Source organism: Oryza brachyantha, chromosome 2 (genome assembly GCF_000231095.2).
Source record: "Oryza brachyantha chromosome 2, ObraRS2, whole genome shotgun sequence".
Lineage (NCBI taxonomy): Eukaryota > Viridiplantae > Streptophyta > Magnoliopsida > Poales > Poaceae > Oryza > Oryza brachyantha.
Window position 1 is genome coordinate 12,694,828 of NC_023164.2, and position 21,319 is coordinate 12,716,146.

Below are 21,319 nucleotides of genomic sequence, written 5' to 3' on the forward strand. Positions count from 1 at the left end.
AATAACTGATGTTCTATGCTTTTAATAACTTATCTTGTCCTAAAGAAAAGACATTCAAAGTGTAATACTATGATATTGTATATAGAATTAAATTAGTTATCATATAGGATGGACGATGAGAGAAGTAAACCATGTTTTACATAAAATATAATTTTTACATAACACCTAAGACGTAATAAGAGATGAGTAACCATTAAATTTATATGTGAATTAGTAGTGTTTGCATCGTAAGAGTGATGTCCAGTACTTGATATAGAAACTATGACTAATGTGCACTGCATAATTGATACGCCTCTATTTGTGCAGTCCATAGGTGCTGCGTTTGTTTCGGTAAACTATCCTAAATTATTTTTTAGGTTTATGTACACGTTTCTGGAACTACTAAACGATATGTTAGGTACAAAAGTTTCTATATATAAGTTTATCATCTCATATTTCTAAAATATATTTTAAACTTTATCATAGTTAATTTCATTATTTACATTATTACATTACTATTAAAAAACTCAGATAATGTACACAGCCATATGGCCATAGTTGAATTTTTTTGAATTTTATTTATTAAATAATTTACAAATTTAATTTTGTATTAAAAAATCCCAAAACTAACCTCTTGCCACCTTGTAGGAGGACGGAAAGGTGACGTGGCAAACGACCACTCAGCTGTGAGGGACGGCCGGCTAAATATAAAATTCGCCGTGCCGCTCGAGAATTTTGCGATTGAACTGAGAATTTTTTGATTAAGCCATAGTTTGATACATAAATGTATAATGTATGTAATTGCTTAATCATAAGAATTACCTTGGCTCAGTGGTCACCGTCCTCCTCTTGTATCTAGGAGACTGGAGTTCGAATCATTGTAGGGGCATATTTCTTCCTATTTTTAGTGGGGACGGTGAGTCGTTGACCACAAAGCCAAGATAGTGATTAAACAAATTTTTACATTATACATATATGTATAAGTATCAAGTCACGGTTAAATCGTAAAATTCCTGGGAGGGCAGGAGTTAGTTTCTGTGATTTTTTGAGATGAAAAATTAACTTTTTAAATTATTTAATAAATATAATTAAAAATTCAAAAAATTCTCCCGTAGTTTACGTGAGCTTAAATTTGCTGAGCCCAGGTTGAAGCGTTCAGCTACTGCTCCCAAGGCCCAGACCATGAGGGACAAAAAAAAAGAAGGAAAACACTTGCCAAAAGCCCAGGTAACGCGACATCCCGATCAGACGGCCCAGATTCACCGGACCCCAGCTATAAAATCTGGACCTCTCCCACCACCCAAAACCCTCCTCCGGCTCAATCGCGTCCACGCCGCGCCGCCGCCTCCTCCTCCTAGGGCTTCTTCGTCTTCCTCCCCTCCGAGCAGCGCCGCCGCCGCCGCCGCCCCCGAGCTCGCCAAGATGGTACGTACGAAGGCCCTTCCCTTAGATGATACGAACGGGCACGGTTTTTGGGGCGGTGCTCCCCTCCTTTCCCCTGCGGCGTCGCGCCTCTGATCTGACCGAGTTTTTTTTTTCTCCGTTTGGGCGCGGGCGCGCAGGTGCTGCAGAACGACATCGACCTCCTCAACCCTCCGGCGGAGCTCGAGAAGCTCAAGCACAAGAAGAAGCGCCTGGTGCAGTCGCCCAACTCCTTCTTCATGGTATGGATGGATCCCCGCACGCCTCGTGTTCCCGTCCCTTCTGCGAGTAGGAGATTTTTTTTGTTGTCTTACTTGGTCCTAACCTTGCTCTTGTTTGATCTGTCCCATGTGTTGCAGGATGTAAAGTGCCAGGGATGCTTCAACATGTAATGACTGACTATTTCTCTCCACGATAGTCTGATTTTGTTCTGAACAATTTCATTGCCATGCTTTGATTGTCCCTAGCATACCATCGTGCTTGTATGATTCTTCCAATTTAGACTAGCGTTCTTGCCATTCAGCTTGTATGTTTCTTGCAATTTAGGTTACATTCTTAGTTTGGATCGTGTGCTAGCTAGACCACCTGGATGCTTTATCTGTCACTGGATACCTTGTCCTTGCTGCAGCCCCGTGCCCCAGTTAACCTGTTGGCTCAATTTTTACCACGTACTACCCTTTGCAATTCTGTGCAGTTTTTCAAGCATCTTTTGTAGGGAAAATAATGCAATGAAATTAATTAGTAATTGCTGCAATGAAAATCCCTTTGCTTTTGACTATTCCTAGTTGTCAGTTGTTGATGGATAAAAATGCCTGCTTGATATGCCATGTGTTTTAATTATTTTATTGTTAGCATTTCTAGAAAAGCTGCAATAGCTTTTTCAGATGTGCTGTGATATGCTAACAATCACATACACATACTTTGTGAGTGAAACTGGGAGTTTGGACAATAAATTTGTACTCTAGTAGCCGCATGTAATTGTAGAGTCTTGGTTTTTGAAATCCACATTTCTGAACTATTTTATAGCTTGCTGTTCTCACATTCAAAATTCAATATTTGTATTGCAGAACCACCGTGTTTAGCCACTCCCAGACTGTTGTTGTGTGCCCAGGCTGCCAAACGGTGCTCTGCCAGCCCACAGGAGGAAAGGCCAGGCTCACCGAGGGCTGCTCTTTCCGCCGGAAGAGCGATTAGAGTGTGAGTTCTTAATTACGAAGACGATGTTTTGTGCCAATCAAGTGATCCAATTCCAAGGATATGTAGTTTTTCGAATTTTGCTCTGAAATATCTATTTTGCAAGTGTTATGTATCCTGAGCTACTTGCATACATTGCCGTCTTGCCTGTCTAATTAGTTGGGTTTATTTGAGATTGGGCAAACTGTTTCACTTGTAAGCTGGTGTGGAAGAAATTTATTGATAGTTCATCTAAAAACATTTAACAATAAAAATCTGTATCCATTCCTTGCATTTTGCTATGAAACGCTTCTCCATGTTACCGACGTAGCATTATTTTGTTGTATAGTATTGTCACGTTTCCTTGCTGATCTTGCTAGCCTTGTTAAGTTAATACATATAGCAGCTTTCATGGACAATGAAGTTCCACCATTGCCTTGACTATGTGGTGAACCTATTGCTCCTTGTCCTCATTTTGCCTCGGAAGATTAATCTTCAAATGCCAACCATCAAAGTGAAATAAATTGCGGTCAAGCCCCAAATTTATCTGAAGCATTAAATTTATCCGAAGCATTAAAGAGGCATAAAACAAGAACACGCCAGTTATGATTTATTGAAAATTCTTATATCCTCTATTTCATAAAGAACCTATTATGTCATGTTTTTATATTTAAAATTAATATTACTTATCTTTCATTATGTCATTTATGTGGCATGGAAATCAGCTCTATAAAACATGATTTTCTTTTCTTTTTCATTTATTCATATTTTCTTGGAAAAATTGCAAACAAAAAAACACCTCAAATATCACCTTAAGTTGATATTCCCTTATTAGATTATAGGCAAAATTTTATGGGTAATTAGTCGGTGGATAGCGTAAGATCACGAATTTGTTGTAGGGCACCACAAAAATGTGGTAATTAGTTGGTAGGCACTTCGGCCATTACTTTATTAATTTCGGAGTAAAAATTTTTAAAATGACGAGATTGCCCTCGGTGGCAAACCTGTTATGCCGACTACATGACTGAGGAGGCGACGGCGGCGGCAACTGGGCCATCGAGGGCAATCTCGTCATTTTTTAAATTTTAACTCCAAAAATAATAAAATAATGGCTAGAGTGTTTTATAGCAAAATCGTGATCTTAAGGTGTCTACCAGCTAATTGCATGTTTTTTCGATGCTCTGTAGCAAATTTTGCCTAGATTAGATGTGTTACATATTTAATCCTACTTCGATTGGTGAGCATATTCTAGTCATCGTTTTATTTCTAACCAAGTTTCATGGCTTATGATGTCATATGGCATTGGAGGTAGGGATTGCGATGGGTCGGGTCAGGTATGGGCGGAGTAGGAACATACTTGACCCGATACCAGCCCGTCTATACCCAACTCGTGTCTGAATTGGCTAGCAGGTAAAGGGCGAGCGGGTACCTGGGGATATTTTCAAAGAAAATACATTTTAGTTTCAGTGCACAGAACATAGCAGTCGACATAACAAAAAAAATTTAAAAATACATTGCAGTGTACAGAACAGTATAGAAAAGACATTTGCATCACAAGTTCACAACATTTCAATTTTTCAACCATTACAATCATCCAAAGTGGGTATTCATGAATACATATCATAAGTGCAAGTTCTTTTCTAGCAACATCTTGATCAAAGACATATGTCTCCAACCTAGTTGTGCCATCCTATTTGTGAGTGTGATAATGGATTGTTTCATGCCTTTTCTTGCCTGTCGTGACTGACAACTATTGAGATGGCTATGCAAGTGCTTTGTCCCATTTTTGGTCTCACCCGAAAGCAATTTCTTACACCATATGCATTTAGCTTCCATACATTCCCTATCTTGACCTTTTCAAAGTCTTTCCAAACTGCAGATTTAAATTTTCTTTTATTGCCAATAGCAACATCATCATCTGGTATATCTACTATATCAGTACCTTCAGATGCTCGTTGGGCTGAGCCATCGTTCGGATCTTCACTACCAGCAACAGAATTCGTAGCCTGTGACGAACTAGTAGCCGGAGTAGACATTTGAAATCTGCTGCAAATAAAATTGGCACAAGGCATCAATGAGACAAGCATCAAGTATGCATCCCTGATTCTCTGTTCACAAGAATTTAAAACAGAGATGCAAGTATAAATCAATATACATATGTACTCTAGGTTCCTGTGCAACATACAAATTTAAAACATCCAAGAATCATTGATTCACAATTTCACAACGAACAGTAATAGATAAGGAGTTCAGTAGTTCACCATGTATTGATGGGAGACCACCAGCCCGCCGCCCTACCGCCGGCCTACCGCTCGCCCGCCAGATCTGGAGAGAGCCTGAGAGTGAGAGACTGAGAGGTGAGGGTGTGAGTGAGAGAGGCGGCTGGCTGACTGTGTGCCTATGTAGATGGGATTTTGGATACAACTAGGGTTTTTAGTTTGATATATATATGATGGGCTGGGCATGCCCGCCCAGCAACTCGGTAATATAGTGAGTAGCAGGCGGATAACAAATTTTACCCACGGGTAACTCGTACTATTTGTTTCATATGTAGCAGGAAAAACTATTTGTTATAGCTAAGAGCAAGTTTAATAGTATATCCAACTACTAGCTCCAATTCATATATAGCTAATCTAATAGTCAATTCATACCATAGTTACATATAAAACATTAATACAATAATACATGGTCCCACATGTCATACACACTATGTCTTTGGACCCATACTATAGCTAGCTACAAATTAGTAGTTCACTGCTCTTTCTCTTCCCTTATCTTTTTAAAATATGTTTATATAGCTGGCTTATAGTCTACTATTGTACCTGCTCTAACGGTAACACCATTAAGCCCTTATTGACAATACTATACATGCGTAGATGGAAGAATTGCAGGGTTTTTTGGTAGATCCTTAATCGTTAAATCAGCTGGTTTAGCTGTTTTGATGTGTACTTGCATGCTTTCCATTATATCAAGAGCCAGACAAACATTTTGTTTTTTTAATTATTGTAAGTCTAAATTTGTGTTTTTAACCTTAAATTTGGATTTATTTTTTTATCATGGTTTATTTTCTAGCATTGATTTTTAAATCGATAAGAACATGTATATCAAAGTTTTATTTATAAGTTATTATTTATTCGCAAATATGTCTTTCGTTTAGAAGACAAAAAGATGACCCCAAAATAACCCTAGAATCTCATATGGCCTAATGTGCGAGAGAGCCATAGCTAGACAATTTACCCTTTGCTTTATCTATCACATAAATGATAATAGTTGCTTTTGAATCATCTTCGAATGAGAAGGCCCCTTTTTCAGCTTTCAGCTACGTAACTTGTTATGTGAAAGATAACTTTTGCGGGACAGTGCATGTAGCTCGATTTTAGAACAAATTACAATGTTTCGCCTTGTACAGTAGGCCACAACGAAGAGTAACTTTTGTGGGACACTATACTGCTGAGCTTCTATCCTTAAAAGCATCCTAAACAATTCATCTATCTCACACTCCATCATGTAAATAGAGGATGATTGATAAAAAATTAGCTCCAACATAACATCTATCCAGTCTATTTTTAAATATAATCCATATTAAGAGAAACTCTATATTTATATGTTCTCTCCATCCTCCAAAAAATATGGAGGATGTCATATATAGATGATCTGTTAAAGTAAAAAAGATATAAATGATGAAACTGTTTTATATGATCATCTAAATGAAGATATAGATAACCAAATTTAGATGAGCTGTTGAGAATGCTCTTAATACAATTCTTTCAACTTGGATTTTTTTAGTTCCATTTTCTTTTAGTTGGCACCTCTAAGGTCATTTGGAACTAACATTTTAAAGACACATGATTTATGCTATTTATTTTTACTATATTTCTAGAAAAATATGAGATTGGAAAACTCATTATGACTAACATGTAGTATATTGCATGTTTTTCTTTTTCCTTTTTTGCTAATTGCCTACTTCAATATCTAGAATGCTCGCTTCTAGATATACTAACGCCGAAGAGTTTCAAGATGTGTACAATCAGAACACAATTGTTATAGGTGATTTACTCTTGTATATGTGGTTGCTACTACAGGAGCAATACAAGAACATACACAGTGCTAAAATTTACATTTGATCCTCCCAATTTATTGAATACATGCACAACAATAATTAGCGATTACTCCCTCTAGCTTAAAATAAAATCATGTTTGCCTCGTCTGGTTTGTCTCAAGGCAAATTTATTTTTAAGCAGCTATTATATTAGAGTTTATAATATTATAAAATAAATACAATAAAACTAGATAAAGTGAATGATAATTGCTTTAAAATAGCATCACAATCGTCGAAAACCTTCCCTCCCACGTCACACGGTGTGTACTCTTTTCACTTATGCTTATAAGTCAAAATTTAAATTTTCAACCTTAAATTTGAAGTCGACTTTGAGGTCTTTTCACCGAAGTTTATTTTTTAACTTTGCTTTTAGATCGCTAATAATACATATATAAAATTTCTATTCACAAATTATTTTTTTTATAAATATACCATTCGACTTGTTACATGAAAAAACCAAACATTCATAGAAAACACGAAAACCAACCGCTGCTTTACATTAGAGATCTCAACTCAATCTATTTCCATAGTTTCACTGGATCCATAAAATCTATTTATACTTTATGATAAAAATATTCCACTATAATCGTTGCAACGCCCGGGCTATAGTTTGGAAAAAAAAGAAGAAAAAAAAAAAGGCAACCGTGCCAAGGCCGTTTGGTTTCACGCAGGAATAATAGTCGGTTTCTCTTTATTATTTTCTTCTTCAAAGGAGTAATGAGTAATAAGGGTGCGTTTAATTCCAAAAATTTTTAAGTCAGACGTTTGACCAGACTTCGGTTGAGGTTTTTGGACACAAATGAAAAAACAAATTACAGAATCTGTCAAGAAACTATAAGACAAATCTTTTGAGCCTAATTAATCCGACGTTAGCATATGTTGGTTACTGAAGCACTTATGGCTAATCATGGTCTACTTAGGCTTAAAAGATTTGTCTCATGATTTCTCTTATAACTGTACAATTAGTTTTTTTGCATTTATATTTAATGCTCAATTTATATATCAATTTGATATGATATTTTTGGAAAAACTTTTTGGAACTAAACAGGTCCTAATACTGAATAATAGTCGGTTTCTTATAGTCGGTTTGGTTTGAGATTCGTGTTGGAGGTGGACACGTCGCCAAAAAGGAGGCAAGCGGTGCCGATTTTCCCTTCCCAAATCCAAAATCTTCGTCTCGCTCTCGCCGCTTCCCATCTCATCTCCCTCCGAACGAGGACATCGCGCGCGCGGGAGCAGCGCCGCAAGATGGAGGAGGACGACGCCCTCGCGGTCGCCGTGGCCGTCGCCTTCGACACCGACCTCTACGGCGGAGGCAGCGCCTCCGACCCCGACCGCTTCGCCGGCTACGAGACCTCCATCGCCGGGGCCACCGAGGACGACCGCGACCGCGACCACGACGCGTCCGGGTCGGTCAACCCGGCCGCCCGCAGCCTCGCCTCCTACTCGGGCCACGCAGCCGCCTTCCCCCGCGAGGCGGATCAGGATGGGCTCCCCGCCGGCAAGTCCCGCCGCGTCTTCGACCGCGAGGGCGAGTACCACCGCCGGCACCTGACCCGCGGCATCTCGCCGGACCGCCACGACCCTTTTGCCCACGCGGATTCCACCCCTGACCCCTCCATGCGGACCTATGCCGACGCCATGCGCGAGAACGATCCGCAGCACCAGCAGCAGCAGCAGCCCGCGGCCGGGACGAAGCGGCCGAACAGATGGGACCAATCGCAGCAGAACGACGGGGATGATGCCGCCGCCGCTATGGGGGCCAAGAAGGCGAAGACTGCCTCGCAATGGGACGCAACCCCTGTGCGTGCTGCCGGTGATGCCACACCCCCCTCGGTCGTCACTCCTACGCCCAAGAAGCAGAGATCGAGGTGGGACGAGACACCCGCGGGTGTGGGGGACACAACGCCTGGGCCAACTCCTCTCGACGCGGCGAGCCTCGCCACGCCGCCCCCTTGCCGGATTGCTCCCGGACCAGCGACACCGGAGCAGTACCAGCTCCTGCGGCGGGAGAGGGACATCGAGGAGCGTAACACGCCTCTTGCTGACGACCAGCTTGACACCATTCTCCCGCAGCAGGGGTACAAGATTCTCCAGCCTCCGGCTTCTTACCGGCCCGTACGCACGCCGGCAAGGAAGCTTCTCGCGACGCCGACACCTCTCTTCACACCACTCTACGCCATTCCTGAGGAGAACCGTGGGCAGCAGTTTGATGTGCCCAAGGAGTTTCATGGGTTGCCACACATGAAGCCGGAGGATTACCATTACTTTGGAGCATTCCTGAACGAGGAGGAGGAGGAGGAGCTATCACCAGATGAGCATAAGGAGAGGAGGATCATGAAACTCCTGCTCAAGATCAAGAATGGCACGCCCCAACAGCGGAAGGTGGCATTGCGACAGATCACGGACAAGACACGGGAACTTGGCGCTGGGCCACTGTTCAACAAGATCCTGCCTTTGCTCATGCAGCCAGCACTCGAGGACCAGGAGCGTCACCTTCTGGTGAAGGTCATTGACAGAGTGATATACAAGCTAGATGACCTGGTTCGTCCGTTTGTGCACAAGATTCTTGTGGTCGTTGAGCCACTTCTGATTGATGAGGACTACTATGCCCGTGCTGAGGCCCGGCAGGTTATCTCGAATCTTAGCAAAGCCGCTGGCCTTGCGAGTATGATTGCCACCATGAGACCGGATATCGATAGCACCGATGAGTATGTGAGGAATGCAACTGCTAGGGCATTCAGTGTGGTCGCCTCTGGTTTGGGGATCCCTGATCTGTTGCCATTCCTGAAGGCTGTCTGTCAGAGCAAGAAGTCTTGGCAGGCTCCGCACACTGGTATCAAGATTGTTCAGCAGATTGGTATTCTCATGGGGTGTGCTGTTCTGCCACACCTCAGGCCTCTAGTTGAGATCACTGAGCATGGTCTAACTGATGAGAACCAGAAAGTACGGACAATCACTGCACTGTCTCTCGCTGCACTTGCTGAGGCTGCTGCACCCTATGGTATAGCAAGTTTTGATACCGTATTGAGGCCTTTGTGGAAGGGTATCAAATCTCACCGTGGAAAGGTCCTTGCTGCCTTCTTGAAAAGCCGTTGGTTTCATCATCCCTCTTATGGATGCTGCTTATGCCAGTTTCTACACTAAGGGTGTGATGGAAATCCTGATAAAGGAGTTCCAGTCACCAGATGAAGAGATGAAAAAGATTGTCCTGAAGGTTGTTAAACAATGTGTCAGTACAGATGGTGTAGAGGCTGATTATATCCGTAACAGCATCCTTCCAGAGTTCTTCCGTTGTTTATGGATAAGGAGAATGGCCCTAGATCGGAGGAACTGTAAACAACTTGTGGAAACGACAGTGGAGATGGCAAATAAGGTTGGACTAGCTGACATCGTTGGCAGGGTTGTTGAGGATCTAAAAGATGAAAGTGAACCTTACAGGAGAATGGTGATGGAAACAATTGAGAAGGTAGTGGCTCACCTGGGTGCCTCAGATATTGATGCTCATCAGGAGGAGTTGCTTATCGATGGCATTTTGTATGCTTTCCAACAGAAGACAAGTGATGATGCAAATGTTGTACTTAATGGTTTTGAAACTGTTGTAAATGCACTTGGCCAGAGGGTTAAGCCTTATGTTCCTCAGATTTGTGGTATCTTCAAGTGGCTGCTGCACAACTCAAGTGCAAAAGTTAGGCAGCGAGCTGCTGATCTGATGCCAAGGATAGCCATTGTGATGAAGCTGTGCCAACAGGAGCGGCTGATGTGTCACTTGGGTACTGTGTTGTATGAGTACTTGGGGGAGGAGTATCCTGATGTTCTGGGTTCAATCCTCACACAAATTTTTGAAATTAATTGTGTATTAAAATCTTCGTCCAGTACCAGCCAGGATAAAAAAAACAATATTGATTACATAACCATCGTTCTTAGAAATAACTGAAAATAACATTTATTCTAACGAAAATACAGCGGAAAGATAGGATAGACTAGCTCTAGCGGGTACGACCCCAGTCCACAGGCAAACTTCGACGGCAGACCAGCTCACTTGTGAGAGTCACCTCCATCGGACTCAACTTCTAGCTCTGGAGGGAGAAATTGAGAAAGGCTTAGTACAAACCACAACAAGTAGCACGGAAAAGAGGGTAATAAATGATGCAGAAGGATCAACAAGGATAGGCTAAGATTAGTTACAATAAAGCAACACTTAAATAAATAACAGAGATTAAATTGAATAAAAGTAATTAAATAAATTAAAGAGTAAGTAAATAACAGTTGTAAAATACCACAACACCGTCCAACGTTACACCACATTGCAACAGGCCCAACCACTACTCAACGTTACATCACGTTGCAGTAGTCCCAAGCGAAAGCCACTAAATGGAGACCAGATGAATTACTTATGAATTTTAGAAGTTTTCTGGGTTTTTTAACTAAACAAAAAAGTCCTAAATCAATTATTGCGCAATTAAATAGAGCGCTGACGTCAGCGGAGAGAGGGTGGCGGCTGACAGGTGGGGGCCACCTGTCGGTGGGAGAGAGGGGAGGCGAGGGGATGACAGATGGGGCCCACAGGGAAGAGTGAGGGGAGGGGGAGGCCGGCTGGCTGACATGCTAATTTGAGTTTAAATCCTGTTAAACGATTTGCGAACCTCGATTTAACTAAATTAATTTTTTATAGAGATTTTTCCTAAGTTAATTAAGCCAATTATTATTTACAAATTAAGGCTTAGAATGAAACTCTGGGTATGACACCTCATGAATGAGTACCGAGTACGAGAGCTCAATGTCCGGAATGGTATTCTGAAGTCCCTTTTCTTTTCCTTTTGAGTACATTGGTGAGATGGGCAAAGATTACATATAAGAATAAAACTCTGAGTATGACACCTCATGAATGAGTACCGAGTACCAGAGCTCAATGTCCGGAATGGTATTCTGAAGTCCCTTTTCTTTTCCTTTTGAGTACATTGGTGAGATGGGCAAAGATTACATATAAGAATAAAACTCTGAGTATGACACCTCATGAATGAGTACCGAGTACCAGAGCTCAATGTCCGGAATGGTATTCTGAAGTCCCTTTTCTTTTCCTTTTGAGTACATTGGTGAGATGGGCAAAGATTACATATAAGAATAAAACTCTGAGTATGACACCTCATGAATGAGTACCGAGTACCAGAGCTCAATGTCCGGAATGGTATTCTGAAGTCCCTTTTCTTTTCCTTTTGAGTACATTGGTGAGATGGGCAAAGATTACATATATTCTGTCACGCCATTGCTTGAAGATGGTCTGATGGATAGAGATCTGGTTCATCGGCAGACTGCTGCCTCTGCTGTCAAGCACATGGCACTAGGCGTTGCTGGCTTGGGTGGTGAGGATGCCCTTGTCCACTTATTTAACCTTGTCTGGCCCAACATATTTGAGACATCTCCTCATCTCATAAATGTTGTCATGGAGGCGATTGATGGCATGAGGGTTGCCCTAGGTGCAGCTGTGATTCTAAATTATTGCCTCCAAGGCCTTTTTCTGTTGAGTAGTTCCACATTGGTTGTGAAGGGGCAAAGAACCTAGCATATAAGTGGGGGAGCCCCTCACCTCAAAGGCTAGCTTTTGAGGTGGAAAAGACCCTTTACGATCCTACAATTGGTATCAGAGTCTGGCTAGTTTAACATCTCTGACTCGATGGACATAGTATGTGAAGGCCTGATAGACCGTAGGGTGCTTGTGGGGATGCGGGGCCTGTATACCTGATAGACCGTGGGCTGGTGACAGCCCGGATACGGTGAAAGAGCGGTGAAGGGCTAAGGGACACCAATGTGTGAAGGGAGATCGTTAAATAGTCCTATATTGGTTGTGGAGAGACAAAGAACCTATAATATAAGTGGGGGAGCCCCTCACCTCAATAGCTAGCTTTTGAAGTAGGAAAGACCCTTTATGATCCTACATTTTCATCCAGCAAGGAAAGTGCGTGAAGTATACTGGAAGACCTATAATTCTCTTTATATTGGCGCACAAGATGCACTTGTTGCTGCTTATTCTGCACTGGACATTGATGGGGACAATATTTACACCGTCCAGAGCTAGCTATGTTTGTGTGATCAGCGTGAGTGTTGCTTGTTTTACTCATAAACTTACTTTGTGCATTAATTATCAGAAAATATGCTGCTAGGTATGAAACAAGTATTAGTTCATGTATCTTATAGTTCGTATTTACTGGCTTGTGCTCTTATACTTATATGCAACGGTTAGTTCCTTATCTGAATGTCTGTCCTTCGGTGTGCTATTAATAGTAAAATGACTTGTAGTTATGGACTACGAAGTTAATATATTATGCTTAAGGTGCTTTTAATCTGTGATCCCTTGATTTAGCTGCTGCTCTTTAAGTATTTCCTCAGTTTTTAGTGGTCTCCAACAATGCCTAGCATCATCATTCTAGCTATACTGTTTGGCCACGGGGAATTTGTAGGATCGAAACAGAGTTAAACAGACTTACCAGAAGGGGTTGAATGGTAGGTAGAACCAAAACCCAAAATTCTTTTAGCAGAAATAAAAAATTACCTCTGGTTAGCCGCTCTTGCGATTACCTTGAGTTAATTACGCCTCTCCTATGCCGTCGATCTGGTTACGTCGCTTCTAAGATTAATTTGATCACGTTGCTCCTGTGCCGCCTATCAGATCGTCGGAATCCAGAAAATCACCAGTAGATAAAAAGCAGAATATATAGATTGAATAATCTAGACTTTATTGCTTCAACTAGTATATATAAAGCGCACCATAACACTCCTCTTAAAATTATTGATCTAGAACCAAAAACTATTCTAAACTTTAATTTTATAATTTTAAATCTCAAAAAAAACATACGGAAGACATTCCCTCGGTCAGTCGGATTTTTATTCGACTCCTGCTCGAACGCTAATGCTCGTAGCCGCACGCAGAAACAAAATCGAACGAAGCATCCGGACGTAGCGCCTTGCACGTGTACGTACGGAGCTCGAACTGCTGTTCCTCACCGCAGCTGGTTTCCTCACCACGTACGTACGTACACCCCACGTACAGAGTCCATGTACACACCTTGCCACAAAGCCAAACCAGCTCATGCAGCCCGCACGGCAGCCGTGACCTGCTCAACTTTCCAAAATAGCAAACAAACCGAACACGATGCTTGCTCGGCCTTGAACCCACGCACGACGGCGCTGCACGTTACAGTAAAACCACGCTACAGTAACAACTCCGATTACTGTAGCAGGCCTCCTTCCCTCTTTTCAATTACGCAATTTTTCTCGGCGCTTACACATGCAACATGCGAAGTCCGTTACGATTCCGTTCTACACGGTGTTCCTCCACTATGTGCCATCTCGTATTCAACATCGTCATCTGGCATCCTCGATCGTCCGGACCTTAGCTCCTCCCTGAGCTTAGTCACGATCCCACTGCCGTTGACCGATATTGACCTCCGAGAATCACGACTCTAGTCCAACCATGTCACATGGCTTCTCGACCATCCAGACCTCAGTTCCTCCCTGAATCTAGTCATGGTCCATCCCGACCATCCAGACCTCGGTTTCTTTCTGAACCTAGTCATGGCCATCACCATTAACCACAGTTGACCTCAAGTCACCTGCACACACAGAGACAAACCGACCGTTTCCGGACACAGGTATCGCAACATGACCCACATTAGTCACACACACTCACACCAATATCATAACCGTTTCCAAACCAAATCTATTATTTTACAAGCCAATTGTTCATCACAAAATATAGATCATGGCTATGATCTTACAGAATTTGGACATCATGTCAACTTTCTCTCTCACACAAAAAGACACCATTTTGGACCAAAGCTATTAGCTTATTATTAAAGCATCATCGAAGTTATTATATGATTTGTTCTGTTAGAAAATGTCATACCATTGGTTTAATGAACCTTTCTTGAGGTATTCTTGGTTTAAATGAAGTATGTTCAGGGTTTAGACCTTAGAGACTAAATTACAAATATTTCCACCACAAGCAGTTTTAGCTTTCCTTGGCACTTGCCAGTTAATCAAGCCTTAGGACATATGACAGCATTTGAGATGAGTCAGTGGGTGGTTAATCTGAGTTTTGCTACTTTCTGCACTTTGTTTCTGCACTGGCCTTGGGAGGCAGGGCATATAGCCATATAGTCATCAGACTCATCACACTCGCATTAGCTTGAACTGGGGTGGTATTTTCATTAGAGCTCACATTTAATTATTTGGTGTTCCAATGTATTTTTTTATTGAAGTCATTTTTTTTGTTTGCAGGTTTATTTCTCCTGAAGGGGGTGCAATCTTTAAGAAATGACTATTTTCCTGGTTTCTATCTCTGATTGACCAACCATTTTGGACTTGTTTATTTTTCAGGGTAATTTGACCAAGTTTGATGCAGAGCTCTGGAATCAAGAACGACCACAAGGACACAATATGTCTAGGTTGCTGCCACTGAGAATGAATTAGCTTGTTCATAATCCTAATACCACTATATTTCTTTTGTCATATATTACTCCTAGTAGTCATGAAGGTTGTGTTCCTCCCAGATCTTCCCTTTATCTCCAGTATATTGTTCTCTGTTATGATGCCTGGAACATAAGTATATGTCTGGACGGTTGTTTAGTTTGCCTTCTGATTCAATTTCTGCAGATGTGGCCATAATAAAACCAACTAATGTCGTGTGCTTGTGTTGCCTAATTAACTGTGTTCATTTTACTCAAATAGTGATCGTTTGTTTCAGGTAGGTGATGGCTGACTCGCTGGTTCGGAAGATACTTGCTCAGTTGTTTTATTTTTGACGTTGTTGACTTCTGAACATATGTTTAATCATTTGTCTTAAACTTTTCTTTAAACATATAAACCTATAAATCATGCTTAAAGTATCTTGATGCTAAAACAAATTATAATAAAATAACTGATAATTATGTAAATTTGAATAAGATGAATGTTCAATAGGAGTGAATGACGTTGAATAGAAAAATGAGAGGCGGTATGACTTTACATTGTTCTTAACTTTGTAATTATTCGTTGAGCTTAACTCACGTTGTTCTATTTTTCAGATTTGCAGAAGGTTCTGAATGAGCTTTGTTTTAGGATTTATATAATAGAACATTTTTTTTCTTAAATAGGTATCATAAGGTACCACTGGTATCAATTTTTATATAGAAAACGGTGGTACTTCATGGTACATACTCTTGAGTATAGAAAAAATGCTCTAATATATGTTTGCTCAGTACTAGCGTCTACATGTTATATATTTCTCCATAGGTAAAAATTATATAATACCATATCGATAAATTACAATTTACAACTATCTGCTCCCTCGTAGACGATGAGCGATTTTTTATTTTCTATTTTGTTTTTCGAGGAGAGCATCTAGATCTGCCAATGCCACAATGATCTTAAGCCTGCCTTAGTATCGTGTTTCTATAAAAATGTTATGGAAAAGTTCTTGCAAGAAAATTTCTATCTATTTCAACACGAATAGAAGAAAAGGTTATCCGCTAGGAATTTCTGTTATATAATACAAGGCCTCCTTTGGAGAATTTTTTTTATTTTTTAAACCTTTTTAATAAATAATTTTATTACTAAACCTTCGAGCAAAATATTTACACCGTATAAACCTTTTGCCACGCCTGTTGGCGTGGCGAAACGGTGCCAAGCCATTGTTGGTAGCATGGCAATATTGCCTTGCCACACCACTAACATTGGCATGGCAAGACTGTCACGCCGATCAGGCTACGTGACAGCGTTGTCATGCCACGCCATCAATACTGGCGTGATCAAAATGTTCATTTTTTAAAAAAATTTTGCCCGGTGGTTTAGTAATAAAATTACTTGCTAAAAAGGTTTATTTAATAAAAAAATTTCTCCTTTGGATAGTAGGAATTTTAGAGGAAAAATTTAAGGATTCAATTCCGATTTGGTTACTATTCACTCTTCTGGTTTGGAAAAAAAGGGCATATGAAATTTGGAGAAAATTTTCGTTGGCCTAAGATGACATAGGAATTTGAACATTTATTAGAAGCTATTTTTAATTTTTCTTTGAGAAATCCAAGGCAAATCAATAAATATGACTTCAAATAACCATAATCTATATATTCATCACAACAACAAAAAGTATATATCTACTGTCATAAAAATAAAGAGTGCTTCTGTCATACGTCAATCAGCTCGAGCTTGGGTGACACCTAACTTCTACTATAGTTGCCAGGACTGACCAAGTAAAAGTAATACCTACTGGCGCTTCGAAATTTGCATGCGCAACTAACAATAACGTTGTGTTCTTTATCTATAAAAAGATTTGATTTTTTATACTTCATTACACATTCTCATTTTTTTAGAATTGTTTTTATCTCTTTACACATTCATTCTCACTTTTGCTGTACAATCTTTTTCACATTTTCTCAATTTTTTTTGTGTTTTCTATAAATTTTAAATTTATCTTTTTGTGTTTTTCTCTATACATAATAGTTGGTGTAGAAACATTTTGTATTTTTTCTATACATTCTTATTTTTTGTTTGTTTTTTACAAAGTCTAAAATTTAGTTTTTTTGTGTTTTTTTACAAAATTTTAAATTTTGTTGTTTTTTTCTTTACACACAATATTTTTTCCTACACATTCTCATTTTTTTTATTTTTCTTCACAATCTCATTTTTCTCTATTGCTATGATCTCAAATTTCTCTCTTTATTTTTTTTTTCAATTTCTACATTCTCAAATTATTTTTAATTTTTAAAATTGATGTTTTTTCTATTCCTCTTAAGTTTCTAAAACATTTCATGAATTTATATGCTTTTTTCTATTGGTACATTCTAAGGTTGGAACATAGTCGAAATTCCTTCTCGATTTTCCAATAACCACATGTCACGTCACCTAAATCAGACCTACACTTTTTAAAAAATGTCCTCCCTTAGAGGGTTGGGTATAGATTTGTATAACTTTATAAAAATACAGCTTTGTAAAGATATAAATAAAATAATATCTTTACTACTATAATATAAACCTCACTTCTGTCACATTTATCGCAAGGACAAATCCTCGAACTCGGACAAGTCTGTGTCACGGCCGAAGAAGAGCTCTATGCAAATCTCACCATAGATCTAGACAAACATGTAATTCTCCCAGTAACACAGCGGCTCCTTGACATTCATGAGGTCCCTTGGGCGCCTCTTGAAGAGCGTGATCATCCCACTGCATGAATTGCATTTGAAGCAAGACAAAGATATGCCCGTAATACTTTGTGACCTATCAAATTACAATCACTTCAACTCAACTTTATGTCATCTCAATGGATGGATATTCTGGGTTTGATCCCCATCTATTGGTTTTTTTTTTTTTTGCCTTTTACCTGGCTGGGAGTTTTTTATTTATTTATTGACTTTTATATCCAACAAAAACATATAATCAGTAAAGTAGGAACACAAATTAAAAAAAAAAGAAAAAAAAACAGATGTTTCGTCTGAGTACGACGTGAAATTCACGTTCAATCCGGATTCCAATCCTAACCCGACATCACTACCCCTACCGATCGCCACCATTCACTGTAATAATATCATTAAAAGTTAGAAATCAAAAAGTTCTTAGTAGTCATCTCTATCACTCTTTAAAATTGAATATTTGGATCAAATAAAAAATAAAAGAGACTAGCTAGGACTTGCAAAACCTGATTGAAAATGAAATAAAAGGGTCTATTGTGCTTGTATCTTTCTTTATTGAAAGACCACGTATCTTATTTAACTAGTTTAAGCATAATTTACTATTCTTAATTACGAGCTTTCTGATACAACATATGCTTCTCAAATTAATTATATGTTGAGCATAATTTACTTGTCCACTCGATGTGCAACTTATTTATAAAAAATATTTTAATTTAGACAATTAAAATTAACTTGACGCGGTACAGCGCAAGTGTGTTTTTGCTAGCTTTATACTTAATCAGCAAGAATCACATGTTTTATCTATTCCTGTGTTCCAAACAACATGTGAGACAGCGGCGGAGGTGGCATGGGGGCTAGGGGGTCTTCAGCCCCCACTACCCGCGCCGATCCCATAGAGACCCCCCTATAAATTTTCTCTACGGTTTCATAGGATAAGGGATTGAGTTCTTCAGTTCATGGTTGGAGATAGAAGATGAAGTTAGTTGGACCGTTATGAAAAGAAGCCTAGTAAATTTGTTTTCTTGGCCTAGCCCACTAAGAACATAGCCATCAACATTCAGCCATTCATTTTCATCTGTTTCCATCCAAACCATCCATTCTCATCCCAATCCACACCCCGTCGCCACTATAATATCTTAATCCTCACTCACACCCAACCAATCTCAGGCGGCTGGCGGTGTATGATGATGCACGGAGCGGCGGATGCGGTCGTCAGCTGGCAGCCGACGGCGAGTGGCCTACGCACGCGGTAGGGGTCGCAGCGGCGCGTGGCATGGCAGGGAGCCCGGCACACATGGCACGGCGGAGGGCGACAGGGACGCACCCGCACAGGGCAGCCGGTTTGTTCAGCCCCCTACGATTTTTTCCTGGATCCGCCCCTGATGTGAGATGTTTTTCATTCATATTTCTGGGTTTTTTTTTCATTACTGCCTTCCAAAGGAGACTTAAACTTTATAGTTTTGTGACTTTTGTCTAAATTTATATGAACAATAATACATACAAGTTTAGGGACCGCTGATGCACTTTACTCTATTTATATTTACATGTAAACTAAGGCATGCCATAAAAACCTTACTATATATGGAACATAGGGACTTAGCAGACAACAGTTTCTTGTATTCATGTCAAACATATAGAAATTTGTTGCAACTCGTTCCATAAGATAGACACGATCACACGACATCTAGGAGGTATCAAGCAAATGAATCACTCGCACGTACGTACGGCGAACGCGTCACGCGGCCGCCACCACGGGGAAGCCGATGCCGCGTCGTGTCGACGGGAACATGGCGAAGAGGAAGCTCCCCGCCGCGCCGGCCGCCATGGGGACCGCCGCCAGCAGCTGCCTCGTGGCCGGGGATTCCACCGGGTAGAAGCACGCCACCACGTTGCGGTCCACCATGGCCACCGCCAGGAACACAGCGAACGACAGCACGCCGTGCAGCACGTCCCGCGCGCCGAGCCTGTACCTGCCGTCCGCCGCCCCCGGCGAGCAGCCGGAGCCGGAGCCGGAGCCGTCGATGAGGCGGAGGCGGCCGCTGGGCGTGACGAAGCCGTACCGCACGGCTCCCCTGTCGTCGCGGCAGCTGTCGGTGAAGCAGAGGAGGAAGCAGCACAGCGCGCAGCCGCCGATGAGGCACGCCGTCAGCGCGCGGTTGGCGGCCGTGCAGCTGCCGTCCGCGGTGAAGGACGGCGACAGCACCTCGAAGGCGAGCACGGCGCCTGTGGGGAGGTGCTTCGCGAGGTCGGCCGTGCTGCTCAGCGCCTTCCCGACGATCCCAGGCGTCGGCGTCGCCGGGGACCGGCCGTCCTCCGGCGCGAGCAGAGGCGCCTTCGCCGCCGGGGACTCCTCGTCGCCGCCGGTTGGCCGCGATGCCATGATGATGACGGATCAATTGCTTCAACTCGATGTGATGAACGTACATGTATGCATGCATGCATGCGGTCTTGTTAATTAGTGGCTTGGCATCTGGAGAAACTTGCTGATGCATGGTAAGAATGCTTGCAGTAATGAACACGCAAAGAACATCTCTGGCTAGCTACCAATAACGCAAAGTATCCTACCGGTGCAATGCACAACGCAAGGTCTAGCAACTATTGCTCCTCATATCGTAAGGCGTTCAAATATAGGCGGCATGTATATGTACCATCACAAAATTCAAAGCCCAAACTCTATCCACACACCGAGGAAAAAATAATTCCAATTTGCCTGTGGTATCTCTTCTCTAATACCGAATGGTGTGCAATTTCTCGGGCGGAGAACGTGCCACGTGGCGCAGCAATAAATCGAGCTTTTGCTTCCTCCGGAGAGCCGTCGGATTTGCTTGCTGGTGCTACCACCACCGCTTCTTTCTTCTTCCCGCGCGTGGCAGTGGCAGTGTGGCACAACGTGCTTTTGAGCCTTGGAAATGACAAGTGCTACAGCTCATATAGAGTAGTATGGATTTGCACTGCTACGAGCCTACCAGTCCTGCACTGAGGCCATGTTTAGTTTTCAAAAAAATTTTAAAAAACATCGCATCGAATTTTTTACATCTTAATAAAGTATTAAATATAGATGAATAAAAAACTAATTGTACAGTTATGAACGAAATCTTGAGACGAATCTTTTGAGCATAATTAGTCCATGATTAGCCATAAGTGCTACAATAAACACCATGTGATAATGATGGATTAATTAGGCTCAAAAGATTCGTCTCGCGGTTTCTAAGCTAGCCATGAAATTCGTTTTTTCATTCGTGTCCGAAAACCCCTTCCAACATCACACTTCTTCCAAAATTTTTGTCAATCTAAACACCACCTAAATTACAGTGTGCAGTTGCAGGTGCCGCTGTGCAGGGTAGAGGCTGGCATACTGACAACAATTATCTTTATTATATTTATTTTAATTTCTAATACATTTATTTCTTACTTTTACAATCTCAAATATAATTGTTATTTAGAAATGAACTTATTTAGGACAAGCTAAATTGGATGAAAATGA

General features: G+C 41.2%; 2 protein-coding genes and 1 pseudogene across 2 annotated transcripts; 2 read left to right on the top strand and 1 right to left on the bottom strand.

Annotated features, from left to right (window-relative positions):
- The first annotated feature begins 1,161 nt into the window (after nt 1-1,161).
- Nucleotides 1,162-2,904, top strand: LOC102711325 (40S ribosomal protein S27). Its single transcript, XM_015833488.2, has 4 exons — nt 1,162-1,404; nt 1,542-1,643; nt 1,761-1,789; nt 2,469-2,904. Exons 1-4 carry the CDS (start codon nt 1,162-1,164, stop codon nt 2,593-2,595), a joined length of 501 nt encoding a protein of 166 aa, XP_015688974.2. The 3' UTR covers nt 2,596-2,904.
- Nucleotides 2,905-3,894: 990 nt separating this feature from the next.
- Nucleotides 3,895-12,763, top strand: LOC102711597 (annotated as a pseudogene).
- A 6,590-nt stretch (nt 12,764-19,353) lies between these two features.
- LOC107303523 (protein DMP6-like) lies at nt 19,354-20,215 on the bottom strand. The gene has a single exon (XM_040521431.1). It carries the CDS (start codon nt 20,213-20,215, stop codon nt 19,571-19,573), a length of 645 nt encoding a protein of 214 aa, XP_040377365.1. The 3' UTR covers nt 19,354-19,570.
- Between the last annotated feature and the right edge of the window lie 1,104 nt (nt 20,216-21,319).

Bases quoted from the DNA above. Each gene is read 5' to 3' on its own strand.
- LOC102711325 (XM_015833488.2), top strand. From the start codon at position 1,162: ATGAGGGACAAAAAAAAAGAAGGAAAACACTTGCCAAAAGCCCAGGTA. The intron at 1,644-1,760 runs GTATGGATGGAT...CATGTGTTGCAG, and splicing joins CGCCCAACTCCTTCTTCATG to GATGTAAAGTGCCAGGGATG. The intron at 1,790-2,468 runs GTAATGACTGAC...TTTGTATTGCAG, and splicing joins TGCCAGGGATGCTTCAACAT to AACCACCGTGTTTAGCCACT.
- LOC107303523 (XM_040521431.1), bottom strand. From the start codon at position 20,215: ATGGCATCGCGGCCAACCGGCGGCGACGAGGAGTCCCCGGCGGCGAAG.